The 19,346-nt window shown below is 39.2% G+C and overlaps 1 protein-coding gene across 5 annotated transcripts in view; it reads right to left on the bottom strand.

The window, feature by feature from the left end:
• Window positions 1-8,619: 8,619 nt before the first annotated feature.
• The window catches only part of CCDC77 (coiled-coil domain containing 77), a 51,324-nt gene continuing 40,597 nt past the window's right edge, over window positions 8,620-19,346 (bottom strand). For 4 of the 5 annotated variants that reach the window (XM_081309801.1, XM_081309804.1, XM_081309800.1 and 1 more), the window contains 6 exons: window positions 17,826-17,917; window positions 16,555-16,703; window positions 12,220-12,439; window positions 10,611-10,736; window positions 10,362-10,514; window positions 8,987-9,324 (listed from right to left, as the gene is read on the bottom strand). In XM_081309801.1, coding sequence (XP_081165927.1) covers window positions 9,178-9,324; window positions 10,362-10,514; window positions 10,611-10,736; window positions 12,220-12,439; window positions 16,555-16,703; window positions 17,826-17,917 — 887 coding nt within the window. In that variant the 3' untranslated portion in view covers window positions 8,987-9,177. Of the gene's footprint in view, window positions 8,921-8,986; window positions 9,325-10,361; window positions 10,515-10,610; window positions 10,737-12,219; window positions 12,440-16,554; window positions 16,704-17,825; window positions 17,918-19,346 lie in introns of those variants that run through there. The other variant, XM_081309803.1, reaches the window with a different exon arrangement.

The following is a 19,346-nucleotide window of genomic DNA, read 5'->3' as shown; positions in this document are numbered from 1 at the left end:
ATTGCTGCAGTATCCCCATATCTTCTTGTCAATTTCAGTCACCTTCCAAACTTGGAAGGGCATTCTTCTGATGGGCATCAACGAGTCCTACTGTAATGCTCCCTCAAACTTCCAAACGGCTGTGCCCCATATAGACATCCCTTTAATAGCTCAGGCTATTTTTATTGCATTTCTGTCTGAGATGACCAGGACATTGTTCATTGTCCATGAGTCAGTAAAAACCCAAACACAGGGGCTTCTATTTTGTTTTTACCTTCTATCCTTTAAAATAAAATGTCATCCTTTTGGGTGGGTTGGAGAATGGGGGAAGGTACTGGGGATTGAACACAGGAGTGCTCCACCACTGAACTACATAGGAACTCTCATCCACACATCAAGTAGCTCTTTGCTGGCCATCTGAGAGGTGTGTATAAGGCACTGTAGAATCCAGAGTCAGTCCTGGGGGAAAGAGTCCTCCTGGTCCAGTATCTCCTTGCATTTTCCATTTCATTACTGAAACTCCCAGGGCACTGCCATCCCCATTAGAGAGCTTTTCTGACATCATCTAAGATATTGTGGGGAGTGTTTTTGTTTGTTTGTTTTGAGAAAAAGGAAAAAAGAAGTTTTATTGCTTTGCTAGCAAAGGAAAAACACAGAGGACTCTTGTCCCAGAGTATGTGAGCAAGTTAGAGTTTTAAGGCGATTTTGTGTCCTTTAGTCATGGGATTGTTCTCATAGCAAGGTAGTAAATGCCCTTTAAGTGGAAATTCATTAGTCCAAAGTCTCAGTGCCTCATTGCTGGGAAGCACTCATAGGGTTATACCATAAGCCCCACTTTAGGATCCACATAGGGCTATCCAATAGATAATTTGTCTCTACCACCATTCCAGTTTCTATTTCTCTGCCTTCCCTTTTTGTTTTGTTTGTTTGTTTGCTTGTACTGGGGATTGAATGCAGGGGTATTCTACCACTGAACTACATCCTCAGTCCTTTTTAATTTTTATTTTGAAAGTGCAGGATCTTGCTAAGGTACTGAGGTTAGCCTTGAACTTGTGATCCTCTTGCCACAGCCTCCACAGTCACTGAGATTATAGGCATGTGCCATCAAGCCTGGCTTGCTCTCTCTTATTTGAGAACAGGCCTCTGGTCTCAAGCTATCCTGCCTCTACCTGCAAAGTAGCTGGGACTTCAGACATGCACTCCCCCCTGTCCAGCTTTTCCAGCTTATATTTTGCCCAATGTGGGGTTAGGGGATGTTACTGGTTTCCGTTTAGTGTGTTTGGTTAATATGGCCTGAAAGGCAGATTTATGTCTTCTGTGTTATAGTACTAGGTAGGGGAAGTGGTCCCCAGCCAGACACATTATCCATTGGTAAAATAGGTAAAGGAGCCATAACCACTTCACATAAAGCTTGTTCAAAAACCCCAATTTTTATTCCAACTTTTGCCTTCAATTCCATCATTTGTTGCCTTTTCACATTCTCCCAACCTAGCCTCAACTCCCATTAAGATCACACCAACAGGCTTTGATGGATTTGGTGGTACATGCCTATAATCTCAGTGATTCAGGAGGCTAAGGCAGGAGGATTGCAAATTTGAGGCTAGCCTGGGCAATTTAGCTGGACCCTGTCACAAAATTAAAAATAAAAAGGATTGGGGATATAGCCAAGAGGTAGAGCGCCCTAGGATTCAATCCCCGGTATCCCTCCCCTAAAAGATTGTGCCTTGGAATCACATTGTTTTGTATTCCTGCATAAGGGAGTAAAAAAAGAAAAAGGTTTTTCCTCTTCCCCATCTGGCCATACCCACACATGTGCATAGGGCCTCGTGTTCCTACCAGCGATAGGGCCTTTCTGTCAGTTTTAACCTTGATTAACCAGTCTAACCTCTCCCCCTGGCAATTTCAGGCAGTGTTTCTTATCGCTATCTTTGCCTTCTGGCTTCTTGAATTCCTTAAAACTTGGATAAATGGAGTGGACTTTCTTGTGACCTTTCAAGTTTCGGGGTGGGGAGGGGGTTCGTGGAGAGTCCCTATTGACCCACCCAACCTTTGGTAGGTACTAACAACATCATGATGTCTGCCATATTCAGCCTGACTTCCAATAACCATCTAAAGACTTCTATACTTCTGGGATGATTTCCTCCATCTCCCTATTCTATTTTTAATCATTTTAATGTCCTTGGTATTAGTAAGACCCACACATGGAAGTTGAGACAGCAAATCAGATATGTTTCTTGAAATGTTCACTTTTGTGAATAATGTCACATAGGGCGCTCCTGTAGAAAGTGTTCCCTTAATCACAGCATTTACCATAACCTGGGAAATGGGCATATTCAGTGGTTGTCTATCTCAGGCACCTGTAATCCCAGTAATTCAGGAGGCGAAGGAAGGAGAATTATGAGTTTGAGGCCAACTTGGTCCATTTAATGAGACCCTGTCTCAAAAAAACAAACAGGAATGGGGATGTGGCTCTATGGTAGGGTGCCCCTAGGTTCAATTCCTAGAATCAAGAAGGAAAAAAGAAAAAAAGTAGTGAGCAACAGTCAACCCAAATATGTTCTTCTACTCTGCAGCATTTAAAACCACTTTTTTATTTTAATACTGAGGTTGAACCCAGAATCCCCAGCATTTTTAAATTTGAGACAGGGTCTTACTACATTACTGAAGACCTCGCTAAATTTAGGCGAGGCTGGGCTGCTCTAGAACTTGTGACCCCCCTGCCTCAGCTTCCTGAGCCGCTGGGATTGTAGGTATGCACCATGGTGCCCTGCTCACATGGCTCTTTTTCACTTTCATTTTAGTCATTACCAAAGGCCATAACCAAGGGATTGTGAGTGTAGCGTGCCTCTTGTTATTTTGCATTTCCTTTCATAGCCAATGAGACAATTCCTTGGGGTTAGGTCTATCACCATCTCTAAATTCCGTTGATAACTTTTACCTTAAGTAACTGAACAATACAGTTATGATTTCACATCATGGGTGACTAGGTAGCCACCCAGAGATCAAAGTTTTCTCATCTCCCACTCCATCATACTTTCTCTTCCCAAACCACATGCTTCTGTGAACCAGGGCGGATAACAACCCCCACTCTTGACACCAAATGTGTGTGAAGCAAAAACAAAGTATGTTGTGTTTCCTCTGCTTTCACATTCAACATAGAAGACGTTTGCAACCTCAAAGGTGACAAGGATTTCTCCCTACCAGCAAGTAAGCAATGAATGCTGCAGCAGACACCAGTTGGGTGTCCTATAATTCATTTCTAACACTATCTGCTTAGACACTATGTCAGACCACACAGGTTGAGGGTTTGATCCCCAAGACTGCCCCCACTTCTGACCCAGTTGCAAGTCTGGGCTTCTGGAAATTGATTATAGACTGGGGTTCCCAAGACCCCCTCCTCTTGTTTGATTTGCTTGCTAGAGTGGCTTACAGAACTCAGGAAAGCACTCTGCTTACATTTAATGGTTTACTATAAAAGATATTTTAAAGGATACAAATAAGCAACCAGATGGAGATATACAGAGCAAGGTCTGAAAGGGTCCCACGCACAGGCTGAGTTTGGGAGCTCTCATCTCTATGGAGTTAGGGTGCACCACCTTCCCAGCATATGGATGAATTCTCATCAGCCTTCCTGCAAGCTTCCACGTGTTCAGCTGTGTGGATATGCTCAGAACCCTATCTTTTTAGTTTTTCTTTCTTTTTTCTTTTTTGGTGGTGGTGGTGGGAGACTTCATTGCATAGGCGTGATTGCTACTGCTAGTAGACTAGGTGGGGAAAGCCAGCAAGGGCCTATTCAAATTCTTCTTGGCTTCTCGCCAGGATATGGCATAGGATTCCTCTGGAATGACTATCAGGGAAGGGTGGGTTGGAGAATTTCTTTGTGACCAGATCTAAGATAGAACAGCAGGGGAAGATAAGGATTTTTATGACCCACTTTTGGAAGAAGTTAATGAGCCAGGAATCATGGACAAAAAACAAAAAAATATGTAATACAACACGGCGGTTTCTACAGGTCTAAAGGTACTTCTCATCTTGCCTCATTCCTCAATTTAATATAGGCCAACTTCCACCCACAAGTACCTGAAATCCCTCTAAATTCACTTGCTACTGAATTGTCAAATCCCCGATCCTAATTTACCTTATTTCTCTACAGTATTTGACAATTGTCTCAACCTCTTTTTTTTTTTTAAATGATTAGAAATTTATATGCAACTGATGTCGGCACACACAATTTAACCTCTTACTTTTTGAATTCACATTCCCCTAGGTTCCAGAACACTTTTTTCTTATTGTTGTTCAGACAATACTAGCTACCCCTCCTCCAACCATTAGTTTTCTCCACTTTGGTTCTCTTATTTTCTTGTTCTATATGTGCTTTCCATCTCTAATCTTATCCACAGTAATCAGTTATCTTTTATATGTTAATAATTTGAAATCTCTATATTCCTAACTTTTCTCCTGACTCCCATATCCATATTCCCAAATTTGTTGGAAATCTACTTGTTCTCATACACACTGATTTTTTTTTTTTTTTTTTTTTTTTTTTTTTTTGGTGGGGATGGTTACCAGGGATTAAACTCAGGGGCACTTGATCACTGAGCAACATCCCCAGCCCTAATTCATATTTTATTTAGAGACAGGGTCTCACTGAATTTCTTAATGCCTAATTTTTTGCTGAGGCTGGCTTTGAACTCAAGATTCTCCTGTCTCAGCCTCCTGAGCCGCTGGGATTACAGGTGTGTGCCACCACGCCTAGCTCTCACACACACTGAATCTCAGTTAATGCTGTTACTATAACATGGTTCTCCAAACTGGAAACTTTGGAGTTAAAAAAAAAAAAAGGCTGGGGATGTAGCTTAGTTGGCAGAGGACTTGCCTAGGATCCCCAGAGGTCCTCCTGGGTTCAATCCCCAGGGAAGTTAAAACATCAACAAAAACTAAACCAAAACAAACAAAACACAAAGGCTTTTTTTTTTTTTTTTTTTTTTTTAGAGAGAGTGAGAGAGGAGAGAGAGAGAGAGAGAGAATTTTTAATATTTATTTCTTAGTTCTCGGCGGACACAACATCTTTGTTGGTATGTGGTGCTGAGGATCGAACCCGGGCCGCACTCATGCCAGGTGAGCGCGCCACGGCTTGAGCCACATCCCCAGCCCCAACACAAAGGCTTTGGTATCAGAAAGTATCTTTTCCCCTAACCCTCACATCTCATCTATCACAAAGAGCCCATTTCTATTCTTTTATTTCTCAAATCTGTCCCTTCCTCTCTATTCTCAATGTCTTTCTTTAGTTTACCCTTGAATTTCTCTCTTGGATAAAGACAGTAGCCATCTTCTCTCTGATCCTGTATGCAGTGAGTGGTAACAGTACAATCTGCTGCGTTGCAAATATTACAGTAAATCTTGGTAGCCCAAGTAGTGTGGTGTGGGTGGAGAGGCAGTGAGAATCACAAGACTGGACCCAAAATAACAGCCAGAGGCTATTTTATGTTGTGAAAAATCACATACATTTTATGGATAAAAAGGTGACATTGCTAAGTTACTCATGTATATAGGCTAAAAGAGAAATTTTAAAAGGCAAAGCAGATGACACTGATGGCTGCTTTCAGATCTTTTGTACCATCTTTTTCATTGTTCCTATAGATACAGCAATAAATCCTGGTAGTGATTACACATTACTCTGGTCTGCAGTAGAAAGAATTCCTAGGAAATAAACATCTCACAGATTTATTATTGCATGATGCTTCTCGTCCATCCCTAATTTTTAAGAAAGTGAGTTTGTATTTCCAATTTTCTTTTTACATGTGGATTGTTACCACCAGCTGTTTCAAATTTTGGTTATTCCCCGCCCCCCCCCCCCCGCTTTTTTTTTTTTTTTTTTTGCAGTTTTGTTTTCTGAGATGGGGTCTTGCTATGTTGCACAGGCCAGCCACAAACTCTTGGGCTCAAGCCATTCTCCCATCTCAGTCTTGGAGTAGTAGGTACTAGAGGCACATACCACCATGCCTGGCTCCTCGCCCCATTTTAAAGTAAACCCAAATGTTTTCAATTGATGCAAAAGTCTTGAATTTAAGAATTGCATAATTGTATTTATTGAAATTTCATACAACTTCTAATGTACATTGCATACTGTCTCCTGTTCTTGCAATTCCCTACTCTGTTCTTTTTTGCTTTTGCATGTTATTTCTCCTCTACCTAGAATGCCCAGATTGATTCTGAATTCACTTCCTTTTCCCCCCTGGTACTGGAGATTGAATCCAGGAGTGTTCTAATGGGCTACAACCCCATTCTATTATTAATTCTGATACATGGTCTCCCTAAATTGCCTCGAACTTATGATCCTCTGCCTCGGCTTCCCAAGTAGTTTGGGTTACAGGGTGCACCACCATATCCTAGCTTGAATTTACTTTTTTTATTTGGTACCAGGGATTAAACTCAGGGGTGCTTAACCACTGAGTCACATCCCCAGTCCTTTTTATTTTTTGAGAAAGGGGTAGGTTTAGAACCTCACTTAGTTGCTGAGGCTGGCTTTGAACTTATGATCCTTTTCCCCCACTTTTGGTACCAAGGCACTTAACCACTGAGCCACATCCACAGCCTTTTTAAAAAAATATTTTGAGACAGGGTCTTGCTGAGTTGCTTAGGGCCTTGCTAAATTGCTAAGGCTTTGAACTCGTGATCCTGTTTCAGCCACCTGAACCACTGCAATTACAGGTGTGAACCATCACGCCTGGCCTTGAATTCACTTTTATGATTCTGCTTGAGCCAGGCATGGTCACACACACCTGAAATCCCAGCAGCTTAGGAGGCTGAGGCCAAGGATTGTAAATCTGAGGTCAGCCTCAGCAACAGGGAGACCCTGTTTCAAAATAAAAAATAAAAAGGACTATTAGCTCAGTGCCCCTGTGTTCAAACCCCAGTACCAAAACAACAGCAGCAACAACAAAGCAAACAAAACAAACAAAAAATGGAAAGATTCTGCTCAAAGATACCTCCTTGAGTCATATTCTCTGCTGCTTCTATCCTATGCACCTATGGCACTACTTTTCATTCATTACTAACTTGAGTTTTTTCTTTTTACCATCATCACCAACCATTGGAGAACAAAGACTGTTTCAGTGTTTTTATTTATTTTTTGTACTAGGGATTTAACCTAATGGTGCTTTACCACTGAGCTACATCCCCAACCCTTTTTAAAATTTTGAGATGGGGTCTTGCTAAGTTGCTGAGCTAGCCTTATAGACATATGCATGTGCCACCATGCCCAGTTTTAGTTTTTTTTTTTTAAGAGAGAGAGAGAGAATTTTAATATTTATTTTTTAGTTTTCAGCGGACACAGCATCTTTGTTTGAATGTGGTGCTGAGGATTGAACCCGGGCTGCACGCATGCCAGGCGAGCGTGCTACCGCTTGAGCCACATCCCCAGCCCCAGCTTTGGGGTTTTTATACAGAAGAACCAGCACATTTCTAATACCATAATAATTATTTTTATTTTCTCTGGTACTGGGGATTTAACCAAAGCGTGTTTTACCAATGAGCTTTTTAATTTTGAGACAGGGATTATAGGTGTACACCACCATGTCTGGCTTAAGATTTTGAATGAAGGAATGAATGGTATTTACTACATCTTGGAACCTAAATGACAATGGTAAACAACTGGTAGAAATTAAAGCCAAAATATTGATAATATTTAACTACAATTGAATATACTATATGCTAGGCACCAGACTGAGTAATTCACGTATACGTATTTTTAAAAACTAACATATAATACCATCAGCTCCAGAGGCTGAGACAGGAGGATCCCAAGTTCAAAGCCAGCCTCAGCAATGGTGAGGTGCTTAGCAACTCAGTGAGACCTTGTCTTAAATAATACAAAATAAGGCTGAGTTCAATCCCTGGAACCCAACAACAAAAAAACCTGACATATAACTCACATACCATAAAATTCACCCTTGTATTAAAGTACACAGTAATTTAGCTAAAAATGGGTAAAGTTGCTGGGCACAATGGTGCATGCCTATAATCTCAGCAGCTTGGAAGACTGAAGCAAGAGGATCACAACAAAAGTCAGCCTCAGCAACTAAGTAAGGCCCTAAGCAAAAAAAGGGCTGGGATGTGGCTCAGTGGTTAAGCATCCCTGAATTCAATACTCAGTACAAAAAAAAAAAAAAAGAAAGTTTTAGTGTCATTGCCCTTGTATTATTCTTACTACCTCCAATACCAGATGATCAAGAGATTTAATTTGGAAAAACTTGTACAAAACTGCAGAGGCCAGGGAACAAGAAAGCACTTTTGAGATAAATGAGACATTAACAAAATATAAACATGGTTTTAACAAGACATATAGAAAACTCAAATATTTTTGATTACTTATTTTATTGAAAATAGTTAATTTGAAATATATACATTATTTAAAAAACATGTTATTGATACAATGTCAAACTTAAGGATCATTTCAATCTCACTCTTGCCAAAGTGGCACCTCTATTTTTCTAGAATCATTTGCCTAGGAGTAGGGTCTCTACTGCCCTCTGGTGGTAATTCAGGAGATGCTCATGATGGAAGAATTCCAAAGTTCCATACCTGAGTAGTGCAAATTTGCCAAGTGCTGCAGCTTTCTCTGCATAGGAGGAAGGCAACTTTAATGAATGTCTTTATTCCTTTAGAAAGTGTTCTTCCTAATGACACTCAGCCAAGTTCTTAGCAAAAAACACTTTCTCCTAAATTTTCATTTTTGTTTTAAAAAACAAAACCTGTTAAAACAAACAGGAGAAATAATGTAGGAAAGCCGCAGAGTAATTCAGGCTATAATCCAGACTCCTCAAAAGGTTAACAGGAGAGTGAAAATTACGAATAAGGCTTAGTATACAAGATAAGCTTTTTAGTGCTCACTTTGATTCTTCTCTTTGTCTTTATAAAAACGGATACTCCAGTCAACTGTCTTTTTTTTTTTTTTTTTTTAAAGAGAGGGGGGAGAGAGAGAGAGAGAGAATTTTTAATATTTTTAATTTTTTTTAGTTCTCGGTGGACACAACATCTTTGTTTGTATGTGGTGCTGAGGATCGAACCCGGGCCGCACGCATGCCAGGCGAGTGCGCTACTGCTTGAGCCACATCCCCAGCGCCAACTGTAAGTCTTTTTGGGAGCAGATAACCTTTTCCTAGATTTCAGGAAACTGACCGCCTCTGAAAGTAGACATCAACAGAGCCTAAGTTCATTCTCTAGACCGAACACTTTGGATTTGATGTTCTTCAGTTCTCCTTGTATCTTGTGTGCCCGTCTATTGCTGTCCCGGACCTCACACAGAATGGCAAGGTCCTGGTTTGCCCGGGTATTAATTGTTGCCTAAAGATTTGAAAAAAGAAGAAACAATTATGGCATAAGACAGGGAAGAGATTTCAAAAAGAGCAGACTGTGCTGAATGGCATCTTTTTATGGGATATTTAGTACACAGAATAAATTCAATTCTTAGTTTTTCATTAAAGGCAAGAGATTATTTCCCATACAACAGTAGAGAAGCCTCGAAAAAAGAGTGCAATAAACAAAAATGGGTAAAAAGAAGAGATCTATATAAACAACATTATTGGTAAATCTGCTAAAGAATAAGAGGAAATACCTCCTCTTTTTTTTTTATTATTAACCTTGTTCAGAACATAGTTATCATTTTGGATATATGAATGACTAGTTAAATCTCTAAGAAGGCTCTTGATGCAACTTGGCTTCTAAAAAGCTGTCTGTCTGTCTGGGAAAATTACTTTATTAATTACTCACTTTTCCCATTTGTCCAACAGACATAATTCTTTAAATTTACTTCATGAATTGGGAGGGATGACAATTTCTTTTGTTTGTTTCTTTTTTTTTTTCGGGGGGGGGGTACTGGGGATTGAACTCAGGGGCACTTAACCACTGAGCCACACCTCCAGCCCTATTTTGTATTTTATTTAGAGACAGGGTCTCACTGAGTTGTTTAGCACCTTGCTGCTGCTGGCTTTAAACTCAGGATTCTCCTGCCTCAGCCTCCTGAGCTGCTGGGATTACGGCGTGTACCACCGTACCTGGCACCAGGGATGACAATTTCTAAGTTTTGTTTAGATAGAAGTATTAATGATACATTCATTCAATTATTTCAGTCTATTTTGGTTTTCTCTGTAGTGTGTACTTGTTGAACTGATTTTCAGGGAGACTAGAAGGGTGGTGATCCTAGTGTCTACCAGCAGGGAAATGGCATATCTTTTTTTTTTTTTTGTGGTGCTGAGGATTGAACCCAGGGCCTTGTGGAAGCTAAGCACTTGCCCTACCACTGAGCTACAATGGAGCCCTCATGATCATGTTCCCACACTTCTACCCTTTCTCTTTTGTGGTAATTCAGGACCAGAGATTACCTTATAGAGCATTTGCTCCAAGTCTTTCAGTCTCTGTCGGAGAACCTTGATATCTGTCTTAAAGCCTTCTACTTCCAACATACGTCTGTGCTCTAAGGCCTCATAGCGTTTTGTCATTATCTGTAAACGCTTACTCATCTTGTTAGAGCGATCCTATATATGGAGAATAGGAAGGCATTTAAGAGGAAGGAAGCATTCCCCAGTCACCTACACTTTCCACTCCATTTTAAGTGGCAGAGAATTTTGTACCTTGAAGATCTCTCTCCTCACTCCCTCCTCCTCTCGAATTTTGGCAAGTTCTTCTTCTAGAGCAATGCACTGCTCTTGGTACATGTTCGACAACTTTTTCTCTTGTGCCAACTTATCCTTTAGGGACTTCAGATTGAAAGGACAAAAAGCATTAATACTAAGTTCTACAAATTAGATGATTCAATTAGCACTTAGGTAATGAAAGAAAAGAAAGAAGGGATTTCTAGAAATACAAAATGAGTTAAGGAACAAGATGGCAAGGAACCTTGGAGAACATATGGAAACTTACAATTTCTTTTTTCTTTTTTGGATGGAGACTGAATTAAGGACCTTAAGCGTGCTAAACAAGTTGCTCTACCATGGAGCCACATTCCCAGCTCCAAACTTCCAATTTCTAGATTACTTTTTTAGCCCCTTTTTGAAAGAAATCCTTTAAAATAAAGACAAATGGGGTCACATAATGGAGCTCAGAATTTGTCCCAAATAAAATGTTACAATATATGTTTTGGGCCACGCTTCTGAAGAAAAAACATTAACTAACAATAATAACATGTTTTTATATGTGTTTCATTGAATAGCAAAATGACCTTTTAAAAACTTTAAAATAGAGTTTGGTGCAGTAGTGTATACCTGTAGTTCCAGCTACTCAGGAGGCTAAGGCAGGAGGATTACTTAAAGCCCAAGGGTTCAAGGTCAACCTGGGTAATATAGTGAAGCTATCTCAAAAACAAAACAAAAAAATCTTAAATCAGATGTTACTTACGTAAACACAATCCTTAGAAGACAACAGTTGGCACTAAGTTCATATTTTTTACCATGACCTATCTGCCCACTCTTGTAAGCTTCTTGCCTATCATTTCCTCCTTGCTTAATCTTCTACAACCGTGATATCTTTCCTCTTCCTTGAATGTACCCGAGGGCCTTTAAACTTCTTCTCCCTTTGCCTGGAATGCTCCTTCCCTAGGTCTCCTTGGCAAGCTTAGTTCCAGAAACATCAGACATAAGAGTGTCCCTGTGCTCCCCTTCTGAAATGGGCTTCCAGTGATTATATGAAATCTTCATATACTTCTCTATTCCTTAATATCTATCACTTTTTATAATCTATAATTTTCTTGCTTATTTGCTATTGTTTGTTTTTTTCATTAAATATAAACACCAAGCCTGGTGTGGTACACACACCTGTGATCCCAGTGACTTGGGAGGCTAAGGCAGGAAGACCGCAAGTTGGAGGCTAACCTCAGCAACTTGGTGAGACCCTCAGCAACTTAGCAAGACCCTGTGATAAAGCACTCCTGAGTTCAATCCCCAGCACCTAAACAAAATAAAGTGGGATGGAGATGTAGTTCAGTGGTTGTGCCCTTGGGTTCAATCATCAGTACTGCAAAAAAAACCCAGTAAATACCACATGGACAGATCTTGTCTAGCCTATGTACTGCTGTAGCCACAAAGTCTAGCCCATTTGTTAATGATCAGCTATTTTGGGCTGCTGCTACCCCAGCTTCCTTGACTGAATGGATTATATATGATAATATGTAGGTTCTTTGGAATTCTCTGAATTCTTGTGGTGTTCTAGAAAAATAAACATTTCTCTAAGGTATCAGGGCATTACCTTAATATATTCATTTTGGGTATGATGACTGTCATGTAAAACTGGCATAACTTTTCCAATTTTATCATCTTTCTTCTTATTCTGCATCCTGTATTGCTTAATCTTTGACATCAACTGATCTTTTTCAAGCATCCATGTCTTCTCTTTAGTTTGGTTTTCAAATCTCAATTTCAAAAAGTCTTTGGTGCTCTCATAGAGCAGTTCTTGGGTATGATGGAGACTATGAAAGAGAGGACAAGCATGGACATGAAAATGCTTATACAGTACATCTGAAATATAGGGTTATTCCAAAAAGGAATTCTTTTCCTATTGTACAATATATGAATTTTGTAAAATATTAGCAGTCTTAAAACCACACTTATTTTGATCATTGGCAACCTTATTTTTTTTAACCAGGGATCAAACCCAGGGGTGCTCTACCACTTAGCCACATCATCAGCCCTTTTCATTTTTTATTTTGAGAGAGGGTCTTGCCAAGTTGTGTAGGGCCTGGCTAAGTTGCTGAGGCTGACTTTGAACTTGAGATCCTCCTGAGCTGCTGGGATTATGGGTGTGTGCCACCATGCCATTTTACTGGGTAAGGGTAATGTATCTACCCGTGCTCCCAGGTTCATAGATTAGCCTTTATAAACTTTCTCTATGAAGTCATCTCAATACTTAAGTCCATTTTAATTTCCCATTTCTTATTTTTTTAAAAAACTTTTTTAAACTTTATTAGTTTACTTTTTTTTAATGTGGTGCTGAGGATTGAACCTAATGCCTCACATATGATAGGCAAGTGCTCTACCACTGAGCCACAATCCCAGCTCTCTTATTATTAATTTTAATATATACCTTGTCTCATAATTCAACACTTGTTTATATATATATATATATATTAGATTTTAAATATCAACCTGCAGGATGTTCCCCAAAGTATATACCTTATTTATAATGTATTTTTATGCTACTATGAATAGATTTGCAAGAATACTATCAACTACTAGACATATACAGGCACTACACAGATTCCTGATAACTATTCTCAAGATTTAGAAATTCAAAAATGATGTTTGTAGTTTTGAAAATGAATATCCCTGCCAGCATTGTGGTGCACACCAGTAATCACAGCAACTTGGGAAGCTGAGGCAGGAAGATCACAAGTTTGAGGCCAGCCTCACAAACTACTGAGATCCTACATCAAATAAAAAATAAAAAGGACTCTGGATGTAGGTCACTGGTAAAGCACTCCTGGGTTCGATCCCCAGTAAACAAGTCCCCAGAAATCCCTGGAAATCAGCAACTCATTAATTTAACACCACCACCTAGAAAAATTCTATACTGAATGATTCAAATACCTACAAGAATATTAAGTACCATGCAGCAATAACTAGTTTTCCAATGAAAACCTATTGCTATATTCACTTAATTCTTTTTATGATTAACAGGGTACACAGATAGAGGAAAATGATAGCACAGTGCCAGGCACAAAGTAAAGCAAATGTAACCAGATGAATATATATATGTATTAGGGTATATGTGTGTACACAGAGAGAAAAAAGAAAAAAAAGTAAACACACGGGGATAGACTGAGTCAGTTACCACAAGGATCTCTCCTGTTTTCAGTGAGTAATTTTATTCTATTTTACATTATATTCTCAATTACAAATTAGGAAAGTATTGTCCAGTTAATATACAATGATTTGAGAGTGACACCCAAAGGACAATCATTAATGACCTAGGATTTTAGGCTATTCAATAACCTTAGAATGATCTATCTAGGGCTGGGGTTGTAGCTCAGTGGTAGAGTACCTGCCTAGCATGTGTGAGGCACTGGGTTTGATCCTCAGCACCACGTCCGCATAAAAATAAAATAAAATAAAGGTATTATGTCCATTTACCAAAAAAAAAAAAAAAAAAAAAAGAAAAGAAAAAAAAAAAGATCTATCTAATGGACAAAATTGACCAAGCTTATATATGCAAATAATGCTAAACCAAATTACAAATTATGGGCTGGAGTCGTGGCTCAGTGGAAGAGTATTTGCCTAGCATGTATGAAGCCCTGGGTTTGATCCCAAGCACAGAAAAAAATTTTTTTTTTAATATTTTTTTTTTTTTAGTTGTAGATGGACCAAATTCCTTTATTTATTTATCTTTATATGGTGCTGAGGATGGAATCCAGGCCACACACATGCTAGGCAAGCGCTCTACCACTGAGCCACAGCCCCAGACCCCAGAAGAAAATTTTTTAAAAAGATGTTTAATGTAGAAAAGAAATGGCAAGGTGCAACTTGTGTGTGGCTACTGTGTACACAGGGTAGGACACAGGCTATATATCAAGACCTGAGGAAACAAAAGACAATCTACTATGAGGTGATAAGTCATTATGGAGGAACAGTAATCATTAAGGGAATGTGGAAAGGAAGAACTTAATTTGGCCTGGATGTCTTCAGAGAAGGAGTGACAATGCTTATTATCAAGGTGCCTGCTATATAAACAAGAGTTATTAGTCCGGCTGAAGCACAATGTGAACTAAAGCAAGAGGGAAAGAGTTGAAGCTCAAAGATTATTTGATGTTAGACAATGGAGTCCCTAAGAATTTATGCTTTATAACACAGTAAATGGGAGAGCTACCAAATGTGGTTTTTATTTATTTTTTCTTTTATGGGACTAGGGATTGAGCTGCAAGGCCTTGTGTATGCTAGACAAGCATTCGACCATTGAGTTATAATACCCAGCACTTCTTAAAATTTTATTTTGCGATAGCATCTCACAAAGTTGTTAAGGCTGGCCTTGAACTTGCAATCTTCTTGCCCCAGCCTCCTGAGTTACTGGGACTATAATTGTGTGCCACTATACCTGGTTCAAATGTTTTTAAGCAGTTGGTAACTTCTAATAGAGGAATTAATTCATAAGGAAGGTTATAAAATACAAAGAGAAAAGTGATAGGAAGAATAGTTAGATTATTACAAGAATTTAAACAATACAATTGAATCAACAGAAATGAAAAGCAGAGAATTTCTTTTCTTTTTTTTGGTATGGGGGATTGAACCCAGGGGCACTTTATCACTGAGCTTCATCCCCAGCCCAGTCCTTTTTTATTTTGAGACAGGGTCTTGCTAAATTGCCCAGGCTGTCCTTGAACTTGCAATCCTTCTGCCTCAGCCTCTCAAATAGCTGGGATTACAGGATTACACACCATGCCTAGCCAGAGAATGAATTTAGAAGACTTGTTGTCTTCTAAATATATGGTTTGTAATTAAGAAATGAGAGACCTGGGAGTTGAGGATGATCCTGAGGTTTCAAGGTCGGCAAACTAGATGGATATAATGATATGAAATTAAATGGGAAAAAGAGTGAATTAGTAAGTTTGAGGTTGGGGGAGGGAGGATTTATGGAGAGACATAAATAGTTTGGTTTCAGTAGTGGTAAATTTGAGGTGTTCAAACATATTCAACAGGGCTGGGGATGTGGCTCAAGCGGTAGTGCGCTCGCCTAGCATGCGAGCGGCCCGGGTTCGATCCTCAGCACCACATACAAACAAAGATGTTGTGTCCGCTGAAAATTAAAAAAAAAAAAAATATTAAAAGAAATTCTCTCTCAAAAAAAAAACATATTCAACAAAGGATGTCTTTTTTTTTTTTTTTAATACTTTTAGTTGTAGATGGACACAATATCTTTATTTTTTTATGTGGTGCTGGGAATTGAACTCAGTGGCTCACACATGCAATGCAAGTACTCTACCACCGAGCCACAACCCCAGGCCTAATTTTTAAAAATTTCTCCCCCGCTTTTATTTTACCCTTTATTTTATTTTTATGTGGTGCCAGGGATCGAACCCAGTGCCTCACACATGCTAGGCAAGTGCTCGACCACTGAGCCACAACCTTGGCCCCCAAAGGATATCTCTATGGCACAAATCTGGCCACTGGAACTAAACAAAAGACTAAAGATGGTTAAATCAAAGAACAAGAGAGCTGGGTGTGGATTTGGTGGTGTACATCTGTAATTCCAGAGGCTTAGAAGGCTGAAGCAGGAGGATCCCAAGTTCTAGGCCAGCCTTAGCAATTTAGCAAAGCCCTAAGCAACTTAGTGAGACCCTGTGTCAAAGTAAAAAATTAATAGGGCTGAGGATGTACCTCAGTGGCAAAGCTCCTCTGGGCTCAATCCCCAGTACAGATGCTACAGTACAGAAATGTTGGCTTTTTTTGAGTGCTGGGATCATAAAACCAGGGCCTTGTGCATGTCAGGCAAGCACATTACCACTTAGTTATGTCTCCAGCCCAAGAATTGTTAACTTTTAAGCTACTCAGAAAAACAGGACACCTGTTAGGTACATGTTTCTTGAGCATTCACCTTTTCGTTAGTTCTTTAATTTTGTCCTGATTTCTCTGGTGCTGAACTTGTATCTCCTCGATGCGAATCCGTCTGTCCTCCATGAGCCCTTCGACTTGTTCTCTAGAAAACTTGGACTGCTCTTTTAGCTGCACCTGCAGTGCTTCCACCTAGACAGGCGACAGGGGTGAGGGATCCACTCCTGTGTGCACTTAGTTCATAACACTAAAAAAAAAAAAAAAAAGCCTTTCCCATAAAGAAAGCTAAAGTAAAACAAACCTAAAGCACAGCAGCAAAACAAACAGGAGAAAAGTCTCAACTCTAATCTCTTTATTCATGTGAGGTTAGGCTACAGAAGAGCAGACTCTTTGTCTACACTAAAGCCCATATCTACATCACACAGAGAAGGCAACAAAATTTTATTTCCCCAACCCTATCTTGCCTTTTCACTGTCTCCCTTTTAAGAGGTACTGCATGCATAGAAACAGAATGACTCTGAGTTTTTGATTTAAAAAAATAGAGCAAAAGGAATGTAATGTAATTTCCTTCTCTGATTCTGAAAATACCGGCCAAAGGTAGAAACTGTCATTTAAATCAATGGGAGAAGGATAGAAACTTCAGTGCAATAAGATAAAAGATGACACCAAAGGACATATAATTACCAGGTAACAAGAAAATGATTTATTACTTTCCTAGACTTTAGAACTCATGAACTAAATAAATGGATATAACTGCAAATGTTGATCTGTCAGCACAGAAAAACTTCCCTCTATAATTCTCTTGTGTTCCTCCTAGGCCAACCACAAACTGAATTCTTACTTTAAGATGGTTTTGTTGGGTAGAGCTTAGCAATATGAACTGAAGGTTTAGAAAAGTACTTCTAGAATGTTCAAATAGAGAATAATGGTTTTAAACTATAAACACTTAGAAGAGCCGGGCGCAGTGGCACATGCCTGTAATCCCAGAGGCTCGGGAGGCTTAGGCAGGAGGATCATGAGTTCAAAGCTAGCCTCAGCAAAAGCAAGGTATTGAGCAACTCAGTGAGACCCTGTCTCTAAATAAAATATGAAATAGGGCTGGGGATGTGGCTCAGTAGTCAAGTGCTCCTGAGTTTAATCCCTGGTACCCGCCAATAAGCACTTAGAAATTAGGAAAACCTCAATTTTTAAAATCACACGATGCCTAAATAAAACCCATGTGAAATGAAATACTTGCATGATACTGAAGGAACATTTTACAAAGCTAAACGTGTGGACAGAAATCATCTTGGTCTGCCAAAATAAATCCATTACCTGTAGGATGAGTGTTTCTATGTCTCCTTGGTAATGCTTAGAACCATATTCCTTCTCTCTTATTGATGATCTTTTTTTTTCTTCTTTAGAATCTAAATTAGAAAACAAATATCCATCAACAAGACTACTCAACTTTTCTTTCTGCTATTTAATTTTCAACATTACAAAAAGAAAAAGTTTCAGCATTATCCATGCAGAGGAGTTCAGTTTCTTTAACCTATGACAGAAGGAAAGGAAGGCAAACACACAATACTTATAATGCTTATTTTTTCAAGTGGGAATTTCTGTAAGTAAACTCTATAGGAGTTCTCCTAGATAATCAGATTTACCTTTCAGCAGAATCAACTACTAATGTTCCTTTGCATTGCGTCTACTTTCTTTTATTTTTGGTACTAGGGATTGAACCCAGGCATGTTCTACCACTGAGCTACATCCCTATTTTGTTCATTAATATTATTGATTGACTGATTGATTGTACTAGAAATTGAAACCAGAGGCACTTAACCACTGAGCCACATCCTCAGACCTTTTTTATTTTTTATTTCAAGACAGGGTCTCGGGCTGGGGATGTGGCTCAAGCGGTAGCGCGCTCGCCTGGCATGCGTGCGGCCCGGGTTCGATCCTCAGCACCACATACAAACAAAGATGTTGTGCCCGCTGAAAACTAAAAAATAAATATTTTAAAAATTCTCTGTCTCTCACTCTTTCTTAAAAAAAAAAAAGACAGGGTCTCACTAAGTTGCGTAGGGCCTCACTAAATTCCTGAGGCTGTCCTTGAATTGCCTCAGCCTCCAAAGTTGCTGGGATTACAGGCATATACCACCAGGCTCAGCTGTCTATTTTCTTAGTGAGATCTTACTTAATCAGAATGCATAAGGAATAAGAAAAACTAAATTCAAATATTTTGGTTATGACATATTAAACAATCTTCAAAACACAAAGTTATTGTTTTAATTTTTTAATTATATATTTTTTTAGTTGTAGATGGACACAATACCTTTATTTTATTGTTATGAGGTGCTGAGGATTAAACCTAGTGCCTCACGCATGCTACGCCAGTGCTCTATCACTGAGCTGCAACCCCAGCTCCAAGTTATTTTTAAAATAAGCAACACTATGGGCTAGGGTTGTAGCTCAGTGGTAGAGTGCTTGCCTAGCATGTGCAAGGAACTGGGTTCCATTCTCAGTACTGTAGATAAATAAATAGATAGATAAATAAATAAATGAATAAAGGTCCATTGACAACCAAATAAAAGCAACATTAGTACATACACACAATGGAAGATCACTCAGCCATAAAGAAGGATGAAATTATGGCATTTGCCAGTAAATGGATGGAACTGGAGACTATTATGGTAAGTGAAATGGGCCAATTCCAAAAAAACCAAAGGCTGAATATTCTCTCTGATATGTGGATGCTAACTCACAATAAGGTGGGGTTGGGGGAGAATAGAAATTCACTGAATTAGACAAAGGGGAATGAAGGGAAGGAGGAAGGATGGGATAAGGAGAGACAGTAGA

The sequence above is a fragment of the Spermophilus citellus genome (genome assembly GCF_964194105.1).
Source record: "Spermophilus citellus genome assembly, chromosome: 10".
NCBI lineage: Eukaryota > Metazoa > Chordata > Mammalia > Rodentia > Sciuridae > Spermophilus > Spermophilus citellus.
This window is presented reverse-complemented; position numbering and strand designations above follow the sequence as displayed.